At 38.5% G+C, this 22517-nt stretch overlaps 1 protein-coding gene across 2 annotated transcripts in view; it reads left to right on the forward strand.

Moving 5' to 3' along the window:
* Window positions 1–22517, forward strand: part of LOC124168833 (cysteine-rich secretory protein 2-like) — a 246204-nt gene that overhangs the window by 212025 nt on the left and 11662 nt on the right. For both annotated transcript variants that reach the window (XM_046547168.1, XM_046547167.1), the window contains exon 4: window positions 1946–2091. In XM_046547168.1, coding sequence (XP_046403124.1) covers window positions 1946–2091 — 146 coding nt within the window. The remainder of the gene's footprint in view (window positions 1–1945; window positions 2092–22517) is intronic.

The raw sequence follows: 22517 nt of genomic DNA on the forward strand, positions 1-22517 counted from the left end.
ATGTGGAAGTTGTTTTCAGATGCCAGAAACAATTCAACACATCATATCTGGTTGTAAGGTGTTAACCAATACAGAATATCTAAACAGACATATTCAAGTTTCAAAAATTATTCACCAAAAGCTGGCCTACCAACACAAAAAAGTCTTCAATAAAACTAACGTAGGTACTCGTCATGTTAAATACAAACTTTTGGGCTATATCAAATATCAAATTGACATGGCAACATAGCCCAAAAGTTTTTATTTAGCAGGACAAAAGAGTCTGCGTGAAAACATGGCATCCAAACAACAAAAGTTAGTTCCTTTTTGGGTCATTTGTTACGTGAGGAGTTTAGGTGGGGTTTAGGGGAGTTTAGGGGTTTAGCCTATTCTCACCCAATCTCATGTTGGGGAGAGGTGGGTCCTGGTAATTATCACATTTTTTCTGCAAGAAGCAGTGTAAAAATTTGAGATCTTAGTAATCTTAAATACTAGTCTTAACTAATCAATAATAATAATAAAAATAATTTTAAATATTGTTTTTTTTTGTAACTCCAATGCATTGAAGCATAGATTAGCGTATTAACACTGAAAATATGCATTTTGAACAATCTCACATGAGCTTAGAGCAAGAGAGAGAGGGGTGAGTGGGAAAAGGCATATGCATCTCATGATATCTCACCAAGTGGAGTGGAGGGATTCAAAAAGTGCCAAAATTATATTATGTAATTAGTGGACACCCCCTTTAAATCTTACACACAGCCATACAAATTGAAGTGAGATATCTAGCAACCTTAGAACAAGATATCTATAATTGTATAAATACAATGAAGCTCATTCGATATCTCAATCCCAACTCTTTTGAAATCGCAGAAGCAATCAAAACAATAGTAATATATAATATACATAATAAATAAACAAAAAATAATGTCAGTTAAGCAATGAGCCTAATAATGACAATAATAATTACAACACTCTTCAACTGAATAATAAATTAGTAAATATAATAGCAAATATAATGGACCCATTATTGAATCCTAAGCCATGGAGGTCGAACCTTCACATATAAGACAAGGGTGATTTTTTTAGAGCTATAATTTTGGAAAAAAGTCTTGTATGTTGTCAAATTAATATAGTATATCCATTCAAGGTTAGAACAACCCTAAGTATTAATCACAAAGAAATACAGATAATAAAAAGCTCAAAAATGATAATATGAAGAATAAGAAGGATTAAAAAAATGCAATAGCAACATAAAATATGCCTAATAACTTCAGGCTTTACTTTGTGAAACCTCTCCATATTGGAAGTAAGGAAATAAAACTTTGTAAGGTTCACTGTTATTTAATTATGGGCACGACCCGGGTTTCGTAACTTGGTTACATCGTCAGGTGACTGATCTTGCATGCATCATACATTTACACACAAATCAGTCACTTGTGTACTTTGCGTATAAATGTATGATGCATGCAAGATCAGTCACCTGACATGTAACCAAGTTACGAAACCCGGGTCGTGCCCATAATTAAATAACAGTGAACCTTACAAAGTTTTATTTCCTTACTTCCAATAAAATATGCCCTTGGAAAAGGAAAAAAGGAATAATATTTCTAAAAAAGATTTCAAATAAATATGATTTTTCTCTTCAAACTTGCTCTTTAATTCTGATTAGGTGGAAAAAATTCATGTACAGTAAATGTCAAACATACTACATAACATTATTTTCATAATAAGTTACTGAGGCTTCCTTCACAGCAAATTGTCATGACTGCAAGCTGTGCTCAATTTAGATATTTTTGATTTATTAATACTATGTCTCTTTCTTCAGTGTTGTGCATACTCGAAAGCCAATTCTCATTATGAGCTTGAGAAAATTTGAGCTCGTCCCTACCTGCAGGTGATTTTAACTGTATTTCAACATCACCGCTTGTTAATCCACTCATGTTTGGGTTCTTTCCAACTGCAGAGCTGGCACAAGGGTGCTGCACGAGCAGCTCAGAAGTGGGCAAACCGATGCCTCATGCTCACGCATGATGATGTCCATGGCCGTTGGACAGACGACTACGGCTCCTGTGGACAGAACATTTTCATCTCAACGCATCAGGTGCCATGGTGAGTGCAGGTCAATTTTAGAAGGACATTGATTTCATTGAAAAACATTCTTTCCTGGCTAACACCATCTTGGAAGGCTACTCAGGTTCCCCATCCAATGATTATTGATATTGCCGCAGCCATTTTAAGAATTGAGTCAGTTCCTTCAGGCATTCTTCACTGCTAACTTCAGGTCGGTGAATTTGCCTGCTATCATGGTACTCTTCCTGAGGTCTTTTCTGATTGGCTGGTTTGCACCATTTGCAAGCCAATTGTATGCTCTTCACTGTCGGCTTCTAGGCATTACTGAATGCATATCCTGTGTAATGATTGAAGCTATTGTCTTCAAGTCCGACAATTTCACACACATAGCAGCCCATCTGGGTGGAAACAAACTTGGTTACTGAAATGTTGACAGCAATATCAACAATCACTAGGCAGAAACCGGAGAAGTCTTTCAAAACTGATTTTAATCTGACCCTTCCAGGAACAGTAGAATCAAACACCACTGTCATACTTGTTAGGATTGGGTAGGATAATTAAATAATTAACATATGGCGCTGTATAGGTGTGAAATCTTCATTAGAAAAAACCGGAAGTAAAAACTTATACAGACAAACAAAAGAAGCACACAAATAAAATAGAAACAGCTGAAACACACTGTGCAAAAAGAACTTGGCGCGAGTTTAAATCAAGATTTCACACCTATACAGCGCCATATGTTAATTATTTAATTATCCTACCCAATCCTAACAGGTTATGGGCCCAGAAGTCGCGTGAATTAATTCATTTTGTGATGGGATTGTTACTAACGAAGTTAAATAGCAGGTCGATTGTTATCTTCGTGGAAAAGTGACTTGTATGTATATCGCTACGGACCGCATGGTGCCATTCTCGAATTTTACTTTTAGTTCGTGGCCTTTTTTTTTGTTTGTTGTAGTTACTAAAAAAAGGTGATATGGCTGATGACGGCAGCAGAAGTGCAGGTGGGAGTGCATTTTCAGGGGTCATAAAGAAATTGACCGGCATGAGTGACTACCAGGATTGGAAGTTCCAAGTCAGCAATTATCTGGAGCACCAAGACTTGTGGGAGTGCATTGAGCCTGAAGGTGGCGATGTATCTACAGTAAATCCTAACAATACTCCATATTCTCTGTTTCGCATTTAATGCAATCCATTTTGATGACGCATCAGAGGGACATGTATAAACTTATAATAGAATGAGATCTCAATACATTGTTCAAGGACATTGCTTATAAGCTTTGAAATAGGTACCATTTTTACAGAAGGAACTACATAGAATAAAATATGCACTCATTCAATGCTCACGTGTGATACCATTAATGTTACTAGAGGTGGCTGTTACAGGTTTCCTGAAGAGATCCATGTACACTTTCCAATATTTAATGTGCTGAAGAGGTTCGGCACATTTAAAATTTGAAAATAAGACTCATAGACAGTGAGATAGGTTCCTTTCTAAATGCAACTTTGGTTATTTTCTGAACACATCCATAGCACATCTAACAAGTGTTTAGAATTCCTGACAAATGAGGAGAAGTAGGTATGCTGGGTGAATGAATTGACAGACTAGTTCTTAACTTGTACTCAGCCAGAGGTTATAGCTGCTGAAGTACATACAATTAAAACTTTTTTTTAGGAAATATTACATCCAGGTGTGGGACACAGTCAAATATAGTGATTTGGCTTGAAATTTGGAATGGAAATCCTAATAACATTCTTCAGTCTGTTGGCCTGATTTGTCAGTCGATGTTTCTTCGGGCATAATCCCCTCATCGCTAGCATGCTATAAATATTTGATGTAGCTTAGTGCTAGGCTTTCTCTATTGGAACTGGTTGTATCTATGACTATATTTTTGCCACTTACTTTAGAATGGCATCCTTACATGACCATTGGGCCAAAAAAGAAATAGGCAGAGTTGATTTCTCAGAAATTTAGAGCTAGTAAGAAAGTGACTATTAGAATGGCTAAGGTTATGCTATAAGAATTGAAAAGAAAGAGTAGTGAGGAAAATGTCAGAAACTCTTCTTGAGAAAGTCTTAATATGACATGAAAGTCTTCCCATAAAAATGCAGTGATGTAAATGAACTCTGAGATATAAGAAATGGTTTATACAATAACATTTTCATGTAGTGGATGGTATCCTGTAGGGAGTACTGTTGAATTGAAATGTGTAATCTGTTAGCTACTATTTTGTGTGTGCGGGAGTGTTTTTATTGTACATTTGTATCGGGATGTGAGTTCTGTTTTGTCTTTTGCTGAATAAAGACCTGTGTGATGAACACCAGTATCAATCGCAACAGGATATGGCCCCAGGCAGCCTAAACTTAGCTAGTAATCATTATTATTCAGTAAAAACTTGCATCAATTCTGCAGTTGTAGGTGTCGATAAAAGTTTGGAAAGATTGAAGCAGTTTTCCAGGATGGTGAATGGCTATGAATTTACCTGTGGTATCCAGAGTCCATGTGTAAGCTATAATAGCAAAGGAAAAGAGGCAAAGAAGCCCGTTTGAAAATAGGCAAGGAAGGATATAAAGTGCTGTTTTAAAATTGATTCACAGTGATGTTTGTCAACCAATGGAGGTTAAGTCAGTTAATGGTGTTTGATTATCAAGCTAACTTTCATTGATGACGGCACACAAAAATATTTGCTTATTTTTTGAAAAGCAAAGATGAAGTCAACCAAGTTTTTATTAAAAAGGCCAGAGTTGAAACAGAAACTGGTAGAAGGATAAAGATGTTGCGATCTGACAATGGGGGAGAATATGTATATAATAATTTGAAAGATTTCTTGACTTCAAATGGATGTATGCATGTCCTTACAGTTCTCTATTCACCAGCACTCAATGGAGTGACTGGGTGTGATATAATAGATCTACGGTAGACTCCCAATTATCTGGGTGCGGCTTATCTGTGCTGCGGATTATCCATGCATGAGTCCATACTCATTCGATATTATCTCCCAGACGGCACAGAACCCTCCGTATCTAATTCGTATGTACATAGTACCCATTGACTACGGGGATACTATGCCGCTCCGTCGCTTTTCGTCAATGGATAATTTCCATTCGCGGCCTGTCGACGAAGCGCGTACGCGGCATGTGAATGTCCGCTATGAAGCACGTACGATAGGATACGAAGCGCGCAGGAACACAGCACTCAGGCTAATCTCAATCGATTGGGTCGAAAATTAGATATATCGTAACTCGTACGATCGAAAAATGTATCGAACGCAACACAATCGATAGCTACCAACCGTTGCGAGAATGTTATGAATCATTATGAATTGTAAGTTCTCAATAGGTAAATAATACTATATCATGAATTCTAATTACCATGATACAGTACTATTTACCTATTGAGAACTTACAAAACTTATTCGGCCACTTAAATAACTGCGAAAAATGAGATTCTCAAGGCTAATTCACGCATCCCCAGCATCCAGCATTCTTAAATGGCTCGTACTTACTTGGAAACCTTGAGATGTTAATAAGAGTAAATTCTTATTAATTTTGGCACTAAATAAGACATCACATAGCCCACGAGCATTAAAAAGCTTACCCTAAAGCCTGACGAAATAAAGTTTTTAAATAAAAACTGCCGATGAAATAGGATTGCTGACACATCTGCTATTAGTATGATCGAATTCATCAAAATGCAAGCAAAAATTAACGTATAGTTCAGTCTCAGCTACTAAAACTTACCCATATCAGGCGCTAAAGTATTTGAAAAATTATTTGGGATGAGTAAAAGTCTCTAGGTCACTGCAGTAAATGTATCAACCTATTAAAAATATGAAAGTCCTGCCAAATCACCAGCATAAACACTTGTAAAATAAAACATGTTATCTCTTAGATCACACCTCCGATTTTATACTTACTTTGCATGAAGTCACCACCACAAGAAATTTTAAAGAGGCAGGAAAGAAAAAACCCACATAAATACAATACATATATTATGTATTTTTTATTGTCAACCACAATAATATTTCCAATTTTCTCTTCTATCCCACATCTAATTTAGCGAAACAATTACTCTTATTCTCTTTCGAATACAAAATTATTTAAAAGAGGACTGGTCGATACATAAAAACTATCGTCAATACTTTCTCCGATGAACGTCCACTATCACAGCATCAACTTGCACAAATCAAATTCACATCCACAAATATGTCACTTCTGCCACAATGTCTCTCTTCTTGGCGACAGGTAATAGTGAAGCAATGGTACCTTCCTCCAATCTGGGCACCTTCAATTCAGCAAGAATTTTCTCCTCGTCTTCTCGTCCAAGGCCACAGATTATTTTCTGATATCACAAGGTGCGATGTGAAGCTCACACACCTAAAATTAATAAATAATAAAATACCATGTAACTTATTAGGTCAAATCATTTGCAAATTTTGGTATTTCTGCATGAGAAATCAAATTACTAGGCTCGCAAATATAGTAAATATTTTTATGCCTGATATTTTTATTGTTTTAAACTATAGCATAAGATAATTTGAAATGATGAAAGCCGACGTGTAATACACCATAGGGCAAGCTAAGAAGCAATATTCGATCCTATAAACTTGGCTGCTTATTCCTAGTTTCTCCTTTAACCACACGTTTACCGAATGAATTAATACAAAAAAGACAACTAAAATGCAAGAATTTTCAAAAGAATTGCTGCTACAATATTTTGAATCACCATTTTTAGTACTGAATAGTACTATAGTACTTCAGTACTGAATAGTTCGGGATGTTGATGCATCAACATCCCGAAGCCACTTCTAACTTAAAATTACATCCAAATAATTACAGCGAGAAAGAGGACATACCTCACAGTTTTTCGTAGGGGTGAAATGTTTTCTTCTTATCGCCCAAATGCACTTCTTCTTCAACTCAGGATCTTTTGGAAAGCTAAAAACTTGAGCCATGTACCGGAGTTTCCATTACATCCCGACATTACACACACGGAAGGCATTTTTAACAAAAATATCTCACAAACACGTTTCTGAAGCCCAGGGAATGAAATTAAAGAATAAGGGAAACTTCACCATTACCAGACACTCTATTTTTCACAAACTTAAACACAAAAATCCCTGAAATGTGGTGAGACGTGACGTAAACCATGCCATCTCCAACGGCTTGTGAAGGCATGTGATCTTTCTAGGAGGATATGGCACGATGGCACCACCCGCGAAAGAAAATAGTCCCAGACCGAATACAGTTTTATCGATGAGATACAATTTTATCGATGCATATGAATTTGCCAGTCCTCTTGCATCTTTTTTCGTCATTAAAGGAAATAAAGAAACAAAACCTTTTTAGTAACTTCCTAAGCGCGATTTTTGTATCTTGATTGTCCACCCTCGTATTTAGGTACGAAAACTTCCTGTGCCGTCTGGGTAAGTGATTATAGAAGCAATTTCCCTCACATCCACTCCACTTTCATAAATATCTTAAGAAAATTTGCCTTTTATGTGACATGATCATAGACTGATTCTCATTACATGCATTGCAGCTATGCATGTTAAAATATATCTCTAGCAATGCAGATCAGAGCGAGACAGATAGGGAATAAATAAAAAGAGGAGAATCACAGGGAAAATAACAGCACCAAAGTGCAAAAAGAAGTTGATTAAGAGATATGGAGTACGGTTTAGTATGAAACTGGTACTTTTGACCCAGAAGAAGGATAAGAATAGAGGTATACAGGAATGTATAGATAACATTGACATAGGAAAAGAAAGTAGGAAGTGATAGTAGGAAACCTGATAAGTGAGGAAAGGGAATAATTGCAGGAGATAAATTAGATAAAAATGATGTAGATGAAGTGTGCATCAAGCTTGAAATGCAGACAAAAGTGATTAAGGTAAGGATTTTGAGTAACAAGCAAGGCAGGGAGACAATAGTTCTGGAATTAATGGAAGAACTATGTATGTTACAAAGAACTATGTCAACCTTAATGAGTAGATCACTTCTAACAGTATGTAATGGAATGAGATATCTTGTCATACATTGTTATAAGTGTTGAAGATATTATACCTAATGGATTTTTGAAATTTTGCACTCATTAGTGATAGTCCAATGGATGGAAAATGAAAAAAATTAATAAAAGCTATGTATGGGATTGAAATCCCAAGAAACTAACATGTGTACCAGATATGTGATGTAAAATGACTTATAGGAATATGTCTTCACTTATCCTTTTGAAACTTATTAAACATATTAATTAGTAAAATGTCGACAAGTAGTAGTAAAGGTTAATATTTTAGGAAAAAACCACGCCAAGAATTCCATTCAAGACTTTGAAAGAGTTATTAGTAAAATTAGAAATTGCAATATTTCCACTGACAATGAGTTTATTATGCTAAAACTCAGTAGAAATATTGCAAACTCTAATTTTACTAATATGAAGAACTTCCACCATATCTTGCCCAACGCCATACAACATACTTTGAAAGAGCTTATCGATGAAACATTTTCAGTGGTCACTGATGAGCATGGAAAATAATGGGTGGTGAATGCATTCATTTCCTGTAAATTCAGCCTCATTAGCAAATACATAGGTATATGGACAACAGCTTCCCCCAATTGCCCAGCTGGCTCAATATTATAAGAAATACAACTGACTCTGATTGTTTCAAACATTCCATTAGCAGACAAGGATTGAGAACCTTAATATAGTATTTCTTTGATTAATCTGGCTTTGATGTTCTATGATTCTTCAGGTGTAAGGGTCCACATTCTCCCTTGAATTAAGGCTCAATTATGTGGAATAAAATCAAACTTTTTCAGGATAAAGTATCATTTTGTTTACTTTCACTATATTAAAATATTCAAACCTGAAATAAGATAACTAAGTATTGGTAACCAAACTGGCACTCTTATGTATTAATCTGAGGTATCTAGATAGGCACCACTGATTCTATGACTCGGAAGCTACTTTTCATGGTAGATAATTTGCTAGGAGATTTTAACAGTAGTACATAACCTGTGTTTGGCTACGAACAACACTTAGGTTATGAATTTACTATTTTTCCGTTGAAGGCAATGCATTGGAACAGAAAATTGCATAGAAGGGAAGACTTCTTTTGCTTAAGGTTCATCAAAAGGATGAGAGGTCATTACTTAGTCACAAAAATTACAATAATTAGTAAACTTCCACACTCTAAATGCTCATTTGCCAAACGAGTTCATTTATAATTAATGTGTCAAACCATCTTGTGAGCAAATCAGTCATTCTTACTTTTTTTACCCACACGAGCTGTATTGACTGCATCAATTTGCATTTCTCAACTTCCAAGGAAAACTCAAACAGTATCTACTATAAACTACGTACGAAATGTGCAAATTCCTTTCTTTTTCACGCAATCTTTCACTAGCCCCACTCATTCCCATACATTTATCACCAAGAAATACCAAGCCGTACGCCACATATTGCTATTGGATTATTGTTATGGACCTGTAATTTTTATTTTAGTACTTTGACAAACATATCCTTCGGAAAAGGCATAACGAAAACATTCAACATCTTACCCCCTTTCACTTCATAATATATATACTCACAATTAATTATGAATTCTATAGTTACATCTCATGCTAGTAAATCAGAATGCAAATAGTGGGTACGATCTTTTTCTCACTTTCGATTGCCAATACGAAACTTGGCTGTTCTTCTAATTCAAACTGTCTTCGTAAACACCGTCACATTTTGAATTCATTGATGAAGTCAGCAAAACCAAGGAATAATAGATTTATAAACCTACACTCCTGTTTCACCTCCTAGCTTTCCTCTCGGCTGGCACAAATCATAACAAACGCCTCCTTCGGCACAAATATTGCATAACTTCAACATTTTCAGGGGTTGAGCACACGATCTCCGACTGCAGTCCACAAAATAGGCAATTATTTATTGGATGGTGATTATTATCAAAGTTGAGAGGCTTGTAAGGATCTAGTAGCGTATAACCGTAGCCACCGATACGGTATAACCCACTTAATATCCCATTTATTGAATTACGTAGAACGACAAGACGGGTTAAACAACACACAGGCTGTATGCCGAGCATTTGAATAACAATTTAACTAATTGGGATCAAAAATATTACATAATAATGGTGTATGGCTGAAATTAAATCACGAGTCGTTCTCTCACCAATTCCTTCGCCGAGTCGCTAGAGCGAGTTCATTGTCGTCGCTAGCAAAATTCGCTCTTGGCGAATGTTTACATTCGATAATTGCTCGCCAGACAGAACGAGAATAACTTTTTCGTCGCTAGAGGAACTAAGCGAAGCTTATCTGGCGAAATAGCTAACGAATGCAAACGAGAATATGAGTTCAGTCACCGTACGCCAATTTTTTCGACAAATCGCTGTTGCTATAGCCAGAAAGAACCAGAATAGACCCCCAGGACCCGCCATGGCACATGAGGGCGCCTTTTAGGGTGCGGTGGAGATTTTCTACTAATCCGTTGGCTGCTGGATGGTAACTGTTTGTTCTGGAAAGAGGAATACCACATAAGTTTGCCAAAGCCTTAAACAATTGAGATTCAAATTGGCGTCCTTGATCTGTTGTGATACGTTGCGGTGCACCAAAATGTGCAATCCAGCTGGTGAGGAGGGCGTTTGAGACGGTGTCTGCTGTAATGTCTACAAGTGGGAAAACTTCCGGCCAGTGTGTGAAGCGATCAATAATTGTGAGACAGCAGCGGAATCCAGAAGAAATAGGGAGTGGTCTAATGAGGTCTACATGGATGTGAGTAAATCTTGCTGTAGGTGGAGAGAAGATTTGAAGGGTGCGAAATTGTGTTGTGAAATTTTTGAGCGCTGACACTGCTCACAGGTACGAGACCAGAGGCGGCAGTCCTTGCGAAAACCAGGCCACACAAACCGTTGGCTGATCAGCTTCGTAGTGGCGTTAGCTCCTGGATGGCTCAGCCCGTGCAGGGCGTCAAATACTTGTCGGCGGAAGGGTTTGGTGACGAATGGTCGTGGTCAGGGGTTGCGTGTGTCACAATAGAGATGCATGCCCACCCCAGGAACTAGCATCTGCTCAAGCTGCAAAGAGGAATCGTTTATGAGAAGACCCTGGAGCTCTTCGTCATTTTCCTGGGATCTGGCGAGGGCTGTGTAGTCGATCGGAATAGATACTTCCTTGATCCTTGATAGGGCGTCGGCGACCACATTCTGTTGTCCCGACACTAGTTGAATATCGGTAGTAAATTGGGAGATGAAGTCCAGCTGGTTGAATTGGCGGGGTGAACACTTATCCTGACGCTGTTGAAAGGCGTAGGTAATGAGCTTATGATCTGTAAAAATGGTAAAATGTCTTGCCTCAATCATATGCCTGAAATATTTGACACCTTCGTAGATCGCCAGCAATTCCCTATGATATGGACTGTATTTGCCTTGAGCGAAATTTAATTTGCGAGAGAAAAAGGAGAGTGGTTTCCACGTGTTATTGACATACTGCTGCAGAACTGCCCCCATGGCTAGGGTGGAGCAGTCGATTACGACAGCCAACGGTGCATCTGGAATGGGGTGTGCGAGGAGGGTGCTCGCTGGAAGGTTGTGCTTACAATCCTCGAAGGCCTTGAGTAGCTCCGGCGTCCAAGTGACGGGCTGTGTTCCCTTGATCCGAGGGCCTGATAAGACGGCATGCAGTGGCGCTTGGTGCTCCGCTGCATTGGGCAGGAACCTGTGGTAAAAATTCAAAATGCCCAGAAACCGTCTTAGTTGCTTAATCGTTTTCGGAGGATTGTAATTCTTGATTGCTTCCACCCGGGATTCCAGCGGGCGTGTGCCTTTGGCGGAGACGCAATATCCTAGAAAATTAACTTCGGTTGCACCTAGCACGCATTTATTAAGATTAATTAGAATTCCGTAATTTTGTAGTCGTTGAAAAAGCTGACGGAGATGACCCTCACGCTCGACCTCTGACTTCGATGCAATGAGAACGTCATCAATATATGCGTAGCAGAAATCAAGTTCACGGAGGACTTCATCGATAAATCTTTGAAAAGTTTGAGCAGCGTTACGCAGGCCAAATGACATAAATGGGAATTCGAATAGTCCAAATAGGGTGGTAATTGCTGCTTTCGGCACGTCTTCAGGATTTACGGGAATTTGGTTATATGTTTTGACAAGATCGATGGTGGAAAATACCTTACAGCCTGCCAGCTGGTGTGAAAAGTCGGCTATGTGGCGGACCGGGTATCTATCTGGTATGGTTCGGGCGTTGAGGTGACGGTAATCCCCACAAGGCCTCTATCCGTCATCCTTTTTAGGCACCATGTGGAGAGCGGACGCCCATGGTCTGTCGAAGCATCTCCTCGAATTCTGCTTTGGCATGTCGCAGGCGGTTTGGGTCCAATCGGCGTGGCCGGCATGTTACTGGCGGTCCTGGGGTTGTCTTGATATGATGCATAGTATTGTGTCGAACCGGTGTGTTTGCTCCGGCTGGCCTGGCGAGAGCGGGGAATTCAGCAAGCACTATGTGATAGCGTGAACTTCCGAAGATTGCCTTGACGCTAGGCTCCGGAATCGCCGGTGCTGGGGCGCCTGTGGATAGAGACGTAATGTTGTCCACCAGCCGGCCGTGGCGGGTGTCGACCAGCAGGTCAAAGTGAGAAAGAAAGTCTGCTCCGATGATGGGCTTGGTGACATCCGCGATTACAAAGCGCCACGTAAAATCGCGGCGAAGCCCAAAATTCAGCCTTAGTGTGATCCACCGGTAGGTGGGGATGATGGATCCATTTGCCGCGAATAAGTCGTAATCGGCCCTTGTTCGACGGTCTCGTAGGCGTGAACGTGGGTATACGCAAAGGTCCGAGCCCGTATCAATGAGGAACTGCGTCTTGGTCGATTGGTCCGTTACATGTAGGCGGTCAGAAATTGAATGGCAGTTACCTTCCGCCCTTAGCGACTGCCGTGCGTGTTTTCCTGAGCGAAGGTGCAAGGTGCAGTGCAGCGCTTAGCCTCGGTTCCAAAACGACGATGATACCAGCAATGGTCGTTGGCGGTGTCGTTTGACCGAGGGTATGGGCTGGAGCGACAGGGGGTACGTTCACGTTCATTGCGGAAGCGGGATCTCGAAGAAGAACGGCCTCGCTGGCGATCTGCGGAGAGGGAGCTGACCTTGGCGGTGAGCTCGTCGAGGTGCTGCATTATGGCTGAGGTGTCGGCAGCACCGATGGTCGCAACTCTGGGTTGAGGCACAATCTCGTTGATATTATCTGCGAGCTCCGCCACTTCGTTCAGTGTTGTTGTGGTCTGGGACGCTATTATAACTTGTATATGAGAAGGAAGCCGATTAGACCATAAACTCCTCATGAAGTCATCCGGTACCTCTGATCCCGCAAGTGATTTTAGGTAGCGCAGGAACTGGGATGGTTTCCTGTCACCCATTTCTTCGTGCATCAAAAGCTGCCGCACGCGTTGCTCCCGAGAAATTGACACACGGCGGATGAGTTCTGATTTTATTCGCTCATAGCGGCCGGTTGCTGGGGGATTAATTATTATATCTTCTACTTCAGCCGCATACCTATGGTCGAGATGAGATATAACATGGTTGTACATTGTTATATCGTTTTTCACGCCAGCCAGCGAAAATTGCGACTCCATCTGGGCGAACCACAGTGCTGGTTTATCGGGCCAGAACGGAGGAGGACGGATGGCGACTCGGCATAGGTCTACGGGTTGAAGGCCTGAAGGATCTTCTCCTGTGACGTGCTCCATTGGGTTGGAATGGTTGGCCAATTCTGGTTGTTGATTCTTCTGTAGATGTAATTCAAGCTGCGACAGACGTTTCTGGAGCTCCTGGAATTGCTGGTCTTGTTGTGAAAAGCGTTCCTTCTGCTGGTCGGAGATGCTTGTGGCTTTGTCTTCCTTCGGCATGGCGAACGTCGGGGTCACCAATATGAGGCGTGTCGGTCGATAATGACAGACAGAATCTTACTTAACAGATTTATTATGCATGCACGTACAATAACGGTGAGCGAGCGAGCGACTGAGAGTGTGGTGTGGAATGCTCGCTGCTTATATATCATCAGGCGAAGGTTACTGAGGCTTCTAGAACTTTCCACAATATTCAAGGGAAGCGGCTGCTTGTCGACTGGGCCTCCGAGCAGTCGCTGCCTTTGACTTTGTGCGAATATCGTTGCTACCGGCCACCGGACGGTCGCCTCAGACTTATAGAAATCTATAAGTTATTATATATGAACTCTTATAAGAATTTCTGTAAGACTTATAAGAAATTTGCAATAGGGGCAGGTCGACTTTTTCAGTATAGGGGGTAAGGACCCACATTTGGAAAATGTTCGAGGTGCCCGGGAGCTTTAACTCCTGTGAAATAACAAAAAATGTGTTCCTCAGTGTTCCTATCATGTAAGTAACAGGATTTTTAAAGCAAATGTCAATTTAGAGAGCACAAGAAAGGCACTTTTTATAGTAATGAGAAATATCTTTATGGCAGTGATCTATGAGAAGTTTAGGTGATGTCAAGGATACCCTATTTTCAGCGTATGTCAAAAACAACTGTTAGCAGGAGAATGTTTGAGTTAATCAAATGGATTGAGATGGTGAACTATTTTGTGAAATAAATACTTGATTTTATGTATCTTAAATATTTATTGCTTTTTGCAAAGAATGTAATGAGCCAAAACTAATTTTTTGCCTTGGATAACAAATTATTCATTATAAAATTGATTTTCAACATTAGTACAGGATTTATTTCAAGTGTGCAGTATAAAGTTCAAACTTCTAACTGTAAACGGCCTGTTGACGAGCCTTTCTGGAAGCACTTCCTCTGAGAGGCTGAAATGTAACCTGTCAATAATCTTCCCAAGGTAAAGCCCTCATTTTCCTCCATTGTTAGGGGATTATTTCCCTACGATTGAAAACTGATGAAATGTTTTCAGAAGTTTAAATAACTTCCACCAAAGGAACAACATTTTGTAGGAGTGTCTATGGGGTCATTCACTTTAGAATTGGCTCAAAAATACCCTATTTTTGGTGTGCGTTAAAAACAACTCTTAGCAGGAGAATGTTTGAGTTAACTCTTTATAACCCAGAGCTGCTTAAGGGAGAAATCAAATTTCAAGGTTTTTCATTCTGAAAAGATGAAAATTTAGCACTTAATCATAATTATCGAGGCAGATAAATATTTCATAATTTAAATTTACACCACAAAATGATACTTAGTTTAGATATTTCCAAAATAGAGCCGAAAATTTATACATTTTTGATGTTGCTTTGAAGCCACATTGGGTTATAAAGGGTTAATCAATTGGATTGAGATGGTGAATTATTTTGATTAATTCTTTTCACATGTTGTGTGCAAACTTTTACGTTTTACCTGCTCACCATTCCTGAAATAAGAAACTCCGAAAAAAAGATTCCTACTATCATAAATTAGTCTCCACTTTCGCATCAACTTCCCCAGCAGCAGAGAAGGTTGTCTCAACGTTGTAGCAACGTTACAAATGTTGCACTGTAATGTTAACGTTGACGCAACGTTTGGACAACGTTTAATGGCAACGTTACTTTGCAACATTGTGGGCAATATTTTCATTTGCCTATTAGATTTCCAATTCCATAATCTAAGGTTTAATAACTTCTTAAGTCCATGAATCGCGTTTTAAACAGCTTTTTTGGGGATGCATTGACTTTCGTCATTCAATTCCATTTAGAATATTTTCAACGAAGGTGCCAAAAAACTAAGTCCGAAAATCATCTGGGCAAAGAACGCAAAAAACACAAATGAAGTTTAACTTTGGACTTCGATTCTTAAATTTTTCTGTCTAATTTGGGTGGGCCCGGGCCTACCCTGTCCCTAGGACGATCGCTGACACAGTTAGCATGCAAACTTGCGACAAACGCTTGTACTTGTCCTTGGGTTGTCATCAGCTTGTGACGACCAACCTTGTCGCGGCAAGTTTGCAGCAAACTTGCTGTGACAAACTAATTCTGGCTTCAATGCTATATGCAAGCTTGAATAAAACTTACGAGCTATGTGAACTCATACTAGCCATGATTTTCTCTATGCATAGACTTAAACATCACACCTGCAGAGGACATGCTATATCGCATTAATAGCAGATTTGTCATATCATATACCTGCTGCAAAAATTTATTTACGGGAGAACCCATTAACCATATTCCTAAATGTAACTTCACAGATGATAGACAATAGAAAATAATTAACACTCATAAACAATAAACCCATTTTAAATTAAAAAAAAACTAAAAGGATTTCACATCAATGAATACGATGTAGATGTACAAAGAAAAGTATAAACACTCCTCATCGGTGTTAGATATTTCTATGGCCACAGCGAAATATCTCAACAAGGAGAGTAAATTTTGGTGGCAAGCGGTATGTTAGATATAATTTCATTCTCACGTATTTCATATCCTCTGATATGATTTTCAAACTACCGCCCATGTTTTACAACTGTCGATCTATCGAAGTGCCATCGATACAAGATGGCCGCCGGCATGATAATGTATTGGCTTTGTTTACTTTCTTGCGTGCATCAATTTTCATTCTTGGTTTTACTCTCAACCCAATTGAGTAGCAATCATTTGCATTGAGCTGCGAATCAATGGCCATCGGAATTTGTGGTGTTTTGTTTGACTTTTGGGGAATCCTTCCAGATCCTTCGAACGGGTATCATCCGAACGGGTTTGTAATTTTTTTTAGTGTTGATTCATATTAGGCAGAGTTTATACTTTCATATTTTTGTGAACTATTTTTACCAAGTGGATTTTTTAAATGTGTGTTGCCTGCGCATATATCTGGTAGACTAGGGTTTAAACTTTAATAACTATCATAATCAGATATTATAATTACACTACAATCCAAAGCTTACTTTTTATCAAATTTAATGTTTACTGTGAAATCGCGATTCTATAAGACCGGAATCTCTACAATGGAGAAACTGTAGCCTATTGTAGAAATTTCAGGCTGTAGGCTGCGCGCTTTCACAGAAATATATAATGCGAAACAATGAGGCATTGTTTTTAGCACAACGACAATATCTGATTAGCTGGAAATTTTAATCAGAGGACAGTTTTCGTCTCATGGCGCCGTGAATCGTAATTGTTGAGAATAGTTAAGTTTATAAACTCAGTACGCTACTTCAACGCAGTCATTGAATGTGAAGAATGTCAATAAGAATGCACAGTAAAATTTTGGAATTTAGTAAAGGGTCAATTCATCCAGGAAATTTTCGAAATTACACCCACCGACTCGGATTTTTACAAAATTTTTGTCGCCTGCTACTACCACCTATTTAATGGCCTTTGTAAAATGTTTCCTTTCTCACTCTCATAGTTTGCAAGATATGAGGGTTCGAAGTTTGAAATGTTTGCCCAGAGGTGGCTCATCGTTTGAGATATTTGCTTATAGTTTGTTTATTTTATTGAAAAAAAATGGTATCAAAGTACATTTGACTATTACTGTGCATTGTGGGGTAAATGATAACACTAATTTAAATAAAATTATTTAAATAATACACTTCACTCGTAAAAGTGAAATGAGTCTGGCTGAACTGGTGTTGTGCAAAGTCAGCTTCTTTCATCGAAGAGACATTCTTCCAGAACCCATAGGAGCAAAGATGATCAGTTCAGATGAAAACTTCAGCGTCACATTGTTATAGCAATGACAAACCAAGTGTAGTTGATTGAAGTGTATTATTTAGATAATTTTATTTAGGTTAGTATTTTCATTTCTCTTATAATGCACAGTAAGAGTCTAATGTAAGTCGATACCATTTTTTCCATAAACTAAACTCTTGAAAAATAGGTGAATTCCAGGAAAGGAGCATAATTTCACAGAACATTTCCAAGCCATTTGGGCTCTTTTCATCTCACCTGCCCCAAGACAAGTATTGTTCTTATAAAATTATATGAACAAGTTCACTATTGTGGCTCTGGTTTGGTCTTAGATTTACTGACCATTATTTCAAATGAATCATCATAAAGCTATGGATACACTTATACTTATTATCTTATATTACACGTCCCAAATCCCCCTCACTGAGGCAGAAAAAGTAAAACCTGAAATACTCAGTGGCAGTCAAAACACCACCATTTTTATTTCATAGTATTAACACTTTGCGTGCCATGGACGTAATATTACGTCCTGCTAATCCTTCTGAGGATTGCCATGGACATAATATTACGTCTTTCCATTTAATTGGCTTTGTATGCGTGAAGCCGTAATATTTCGTCCGTGGTACTTTTCCAGTTTACTGCTTAGGGGTTCTGTCTTTCAAAAATCAACTGCTCGATGGAAAAAGAGTTCAATTTATGTCTTGAGGACGAAAAGTCCTCTGCAGCTACCGGCAACCTCATCTTAGGCCACTTAGTGTGAAAATTCTTTGGGCCAATGGACCGTTCGTTGAGGGTGCATTGACCCTTTTTGTCATCCAGGTTTTATAATGCTTTGCTTGGAACAATGCTTTTTTATGATTTCCGTGCTTTAAATAGTTCAAATTGAGCGTATTAAAAAAATTATTATGCATGCTATGGTGGTACATCATATGTTACAACTTTTTTATTTTTCAAAAACAGTAGGTTTCATTGTTAAATTATATATTTAAGAATTAGCAATAAATGTTATTCAACTCATTCATAAAGAAGAGAAAAGTCCCTTTTTATTGAAATGAACATCGATTTAAATATATTTTTGATGCTAATGTTTTAAAAAATGTACGAATATAGTAAAAAATGGCTGGATTTTTCAGTAGGGCTTTAAATTTAGCAGCCGGCACTCAAAGTGTTAAGGAGTGCATATTTACCTCTCATAAAAGAATTGGATGAGTTAACTAGTCTGCCTTTTCGTGATTATTCTTAAAATACGAAGAAAAGTTTTTGAGCTAAAGAAATCGGTTAATTAACAATTTTGGACATTATTTTGGCTAACATTGCAATACAGGGGGGATGAAAGGGATTACTAAGGAAGCTACGTATTTGGATACACAATGGGTCAAAATTTCATTCAAATGTTTATTTTTGGTTTCTGAGCTATGAATTTTTACCTTGTGCCCTGCACACTGGAATTTAAATCCCACTACCACCACGTCTGAGCAAACATCTCAAGCTTCGACCCCTCATATCTTGCAAACCATGAGAGTGAGGGAGGAAATATTTTTTGCATGGGTAATGAAATAGGTGGTAGTATCTAGTGACAAAAATTTCATAAAAATCTGAGTCGGTGCCATGGCCTAGGTGAACTGACATGGAATGACCCTAAACTTTGAAAAACTAAAGAAAAATCTTTGGGCCACATTGCATTAGTTTCATTTGTTTCAAACTCTTTGCTTTGACATTACTCTAATGCTAAAAACTGGTTATTGTATTATAAACTTGGTCAATAGAAAAGAATGATCTGAATGGTGATATGCATAATGTGAAAATGAATTAAACAGAGTTAATTTAGTTTCTATACAAGAGTTGGGCGTGGAAAACACACTCAAAAAAACCACTTTGTGAAAATGGATGACAATAAAATGCATTTAAAATCTGGCTAATACAAATTTTAACAGTCTACTCATCTTGGTGGTGATGAAGCAACCAAAAAGGTTCAGCGGTTGATACCCTTTTGAGGGATTTGGAAGGATTCTACAAAAGGCAAACAGAAGGGAAGAAAAGTCTTTCTTCCCTCATTTATACCATGCAATAGCTAGTAAGTGCCTATTTTAATTAAAGCTGTTTCCTAGCTCATGATAAGTAATGTTACTGTAATTCAAGTTCATTTGTAGCAAGAGAATGTTATTAAATTTTGTATTCACCTCATAAGTTATTTCATTCCCACTCTCTACGTTAAAGACGCACCACTTTTTATGTGAGTAGATGCCATATGATTTCACATTTATAGGCTTTACATATACTAGCATTTTCCAATTCTACTTCGCTCAAGATTAATGTTTAGTCCTTTCTTACTACAGGGGAAAACAAATATCATTTGTAAACCTCTGGAATTGGATAAAAATATCCATTATTCCTCGAGTACACAATTGGGATAGTCCAAGTGTGATCTCTGTATAGCTGATGGCCACATGCAATTGTTTTTATGGTAGTGTTCCTATTCCAACTTGACTTGAACTTTGATGAAGTCATACACCTACACATTGAGCTATTACTTTTTACTGATTAATATCACTATTTTGACTCTTTCAAAAGCAATTTTTAATGAGGAAAGCTATTTCAGGTTTTCATTTGCATGACAAACTTGTTTTTAAATACTTATAGCCTAAGGTCATTTCTGTACTCTGAAACTATTTGAAAAGTTTTTGTGAATTAGAAAAGATGGTGTGAATGTAGGGCGTTTTTAGCTATACCATCTTTCATGTACAATAAGTGGTCACCATTTCTTGCTTTAAATATTGGAATGTACTAATGAATTTCTTAGCATTTGTAATACTTTTCTATGTAAAGTATATGAATGTGAATTAGGAATTCAACTGATGTTTATGATTTGCTTATACTCTTCCATTATGCGATACAACCTATTTTTAGAGAAATTACTCCAAATATTACCATTGTTTTTTCTGCTGATTTTGGACCATGTCTGGGTCAATTCTCATTCAGCATTCCAAAATTGGAAACATTGGTTTTATCGTGGCCATAGCCCTCAACATGTAAGCAATTTGTATGACAAATTAACTACCCCAGCAGCAGAAAGGTTGTCTCAACGTTGTAGCAACGTTACAATGAGGAAACATACAAGTTGTCACAACGTTTCTTAAAATTGTCACAACGTTGCACAACGTTGTTTCAACGTTGTCTCAACGTTGAAGTTCCCAGGAAACAACGTTGTGACAACGGTAAGACAATATTGTCAGAACGTTGTGACAATGTTGTGACAACGATAAGACAATATTGTCAGAACGTTGTGACAACGTTGTGACAACGGTAAGACAATATTGTCAGAACGTTGTGACAACGTTGAGACAATGTTGTCACAACGTTGTTTCCTGGGAACTTCAACGTTGAGACAACGTTGAAACAACGTTGTGCAACGTTGTGACAATTTTAAGAAACGTTGTGACAACTTGTATGTTTCCTCATTGTAACGTTGCTACAACGTTGAGACAACCTTCTCTGCTGCTGGGGTTATCAGCGTGCAAATATTTGCGGATAATATTTCATTACCTCATTTAATAGAGTCTAATAAGTTTCACAAAGTGGCTATGAGTCATTTCTTCCGACTATTGCGGAAGGTTGCAGAACTTCGTCAAAGGAATCATTGAGTCTCGCATTGCTGAATATAAAACCCTCTGAACGTCCATTCGGTATTCGTTCATGTCTCCTCTCAAAATGTCATCAAAATCACTGGAGGTCGAGTGGATACTTCCCTGATGCTGTCTTACTGGTAGCCTATTTGTTTAGTATATGAATATAGAACAAAATTCCCTAAAGGTATACAACGTGGAATGGTGAAGCATAGATAATTTAAGAATCTGTTCTTTCAAACGGATGGATTGTTTTTTGCGGAAGCGATGATTAATTTAAGGTTGGATTACATAATTTTGAGTTTTTAATTAAGAGGAATGCTTCATTTTTCACCTACAGTCATCAATTTGGGGGTCCCGACCCCGCTAAACATAAATTCTCTCTTCTGAATTGCTTTCAGACTGCATTCTTTGAAATGTATGATACCGTTTCAACACTTATTCACTGCTGCATGTTGTAAAATAGTTTTCAGTTGTAACAGGAAAAGTCAAGCAATGAAAAGAGGGAAGGAATCATGGAAAACGCAGCTCACCAGGGGAGAAAGAAATCCCTCCTATAGTATCCTCCCCGCCCCCTATTGTCCCAACTCTTCTCTCTTGCACACAGCCCAAGTAGACTTTTGTCTTTCCTCAGACCTAGGCGACGATTGTCTTCCGTCAAATAGGTCTTGAAGGGAAATGAGGGTGCCTGTCACTGAGGATACCCGTGTCCAAGGTCGGCTTGCCAGTGAGGGAGTACGTCACTGCCCTCTCTCATCAGCAACTTACTACAACACTTGCATATCTTTTTCCCCATAAGGACTGGCCCCCTCAACTTCTAACTGAAAATATATGTACAGTTAATAAAACACCAGACTGTTGACTGTTCTTTCCTTGCATCAGGAAGCACACAACCAACCTTACAGTTGAAAGCCGGTTTACTGTTTCCTTTTTGTTTCTTGTTTGAGGAAGCGCACAACCAACCAGCCCTTGCCCATTGAGAACCTGTTCACTGTTTTCTGTGTATACCCTGTGGTGTGAAACAGACGATCAACCTGTTGAGTGCTGGTTCACTGTTGTCTGTTCATCCTGACGATCAACCGCCCACTGCCTGTTAAGTCTTTTCACTGTCGTTTTTGAAATGCTTGTTACCTGGCGTTTAGGGAAAAAGCAGCAAACAGAGTATGTGCTAATTGTTAAAAGGCAGTTTCCAAGTTGTTTATCT

This window comes from Ischnura elegans, chromosome 12, assembly GCF_921293095.1.
Source record: "Ischnura elegans chromosome 12, ioIscEleg1.1, whole genome shotgun sequence".
Lineage (NCBI taxonomy): Eukaryota > Metazoa > Arthropoda > Insecta > Odonata > Coenagrionidae > Ischnura > Ischnura elegans.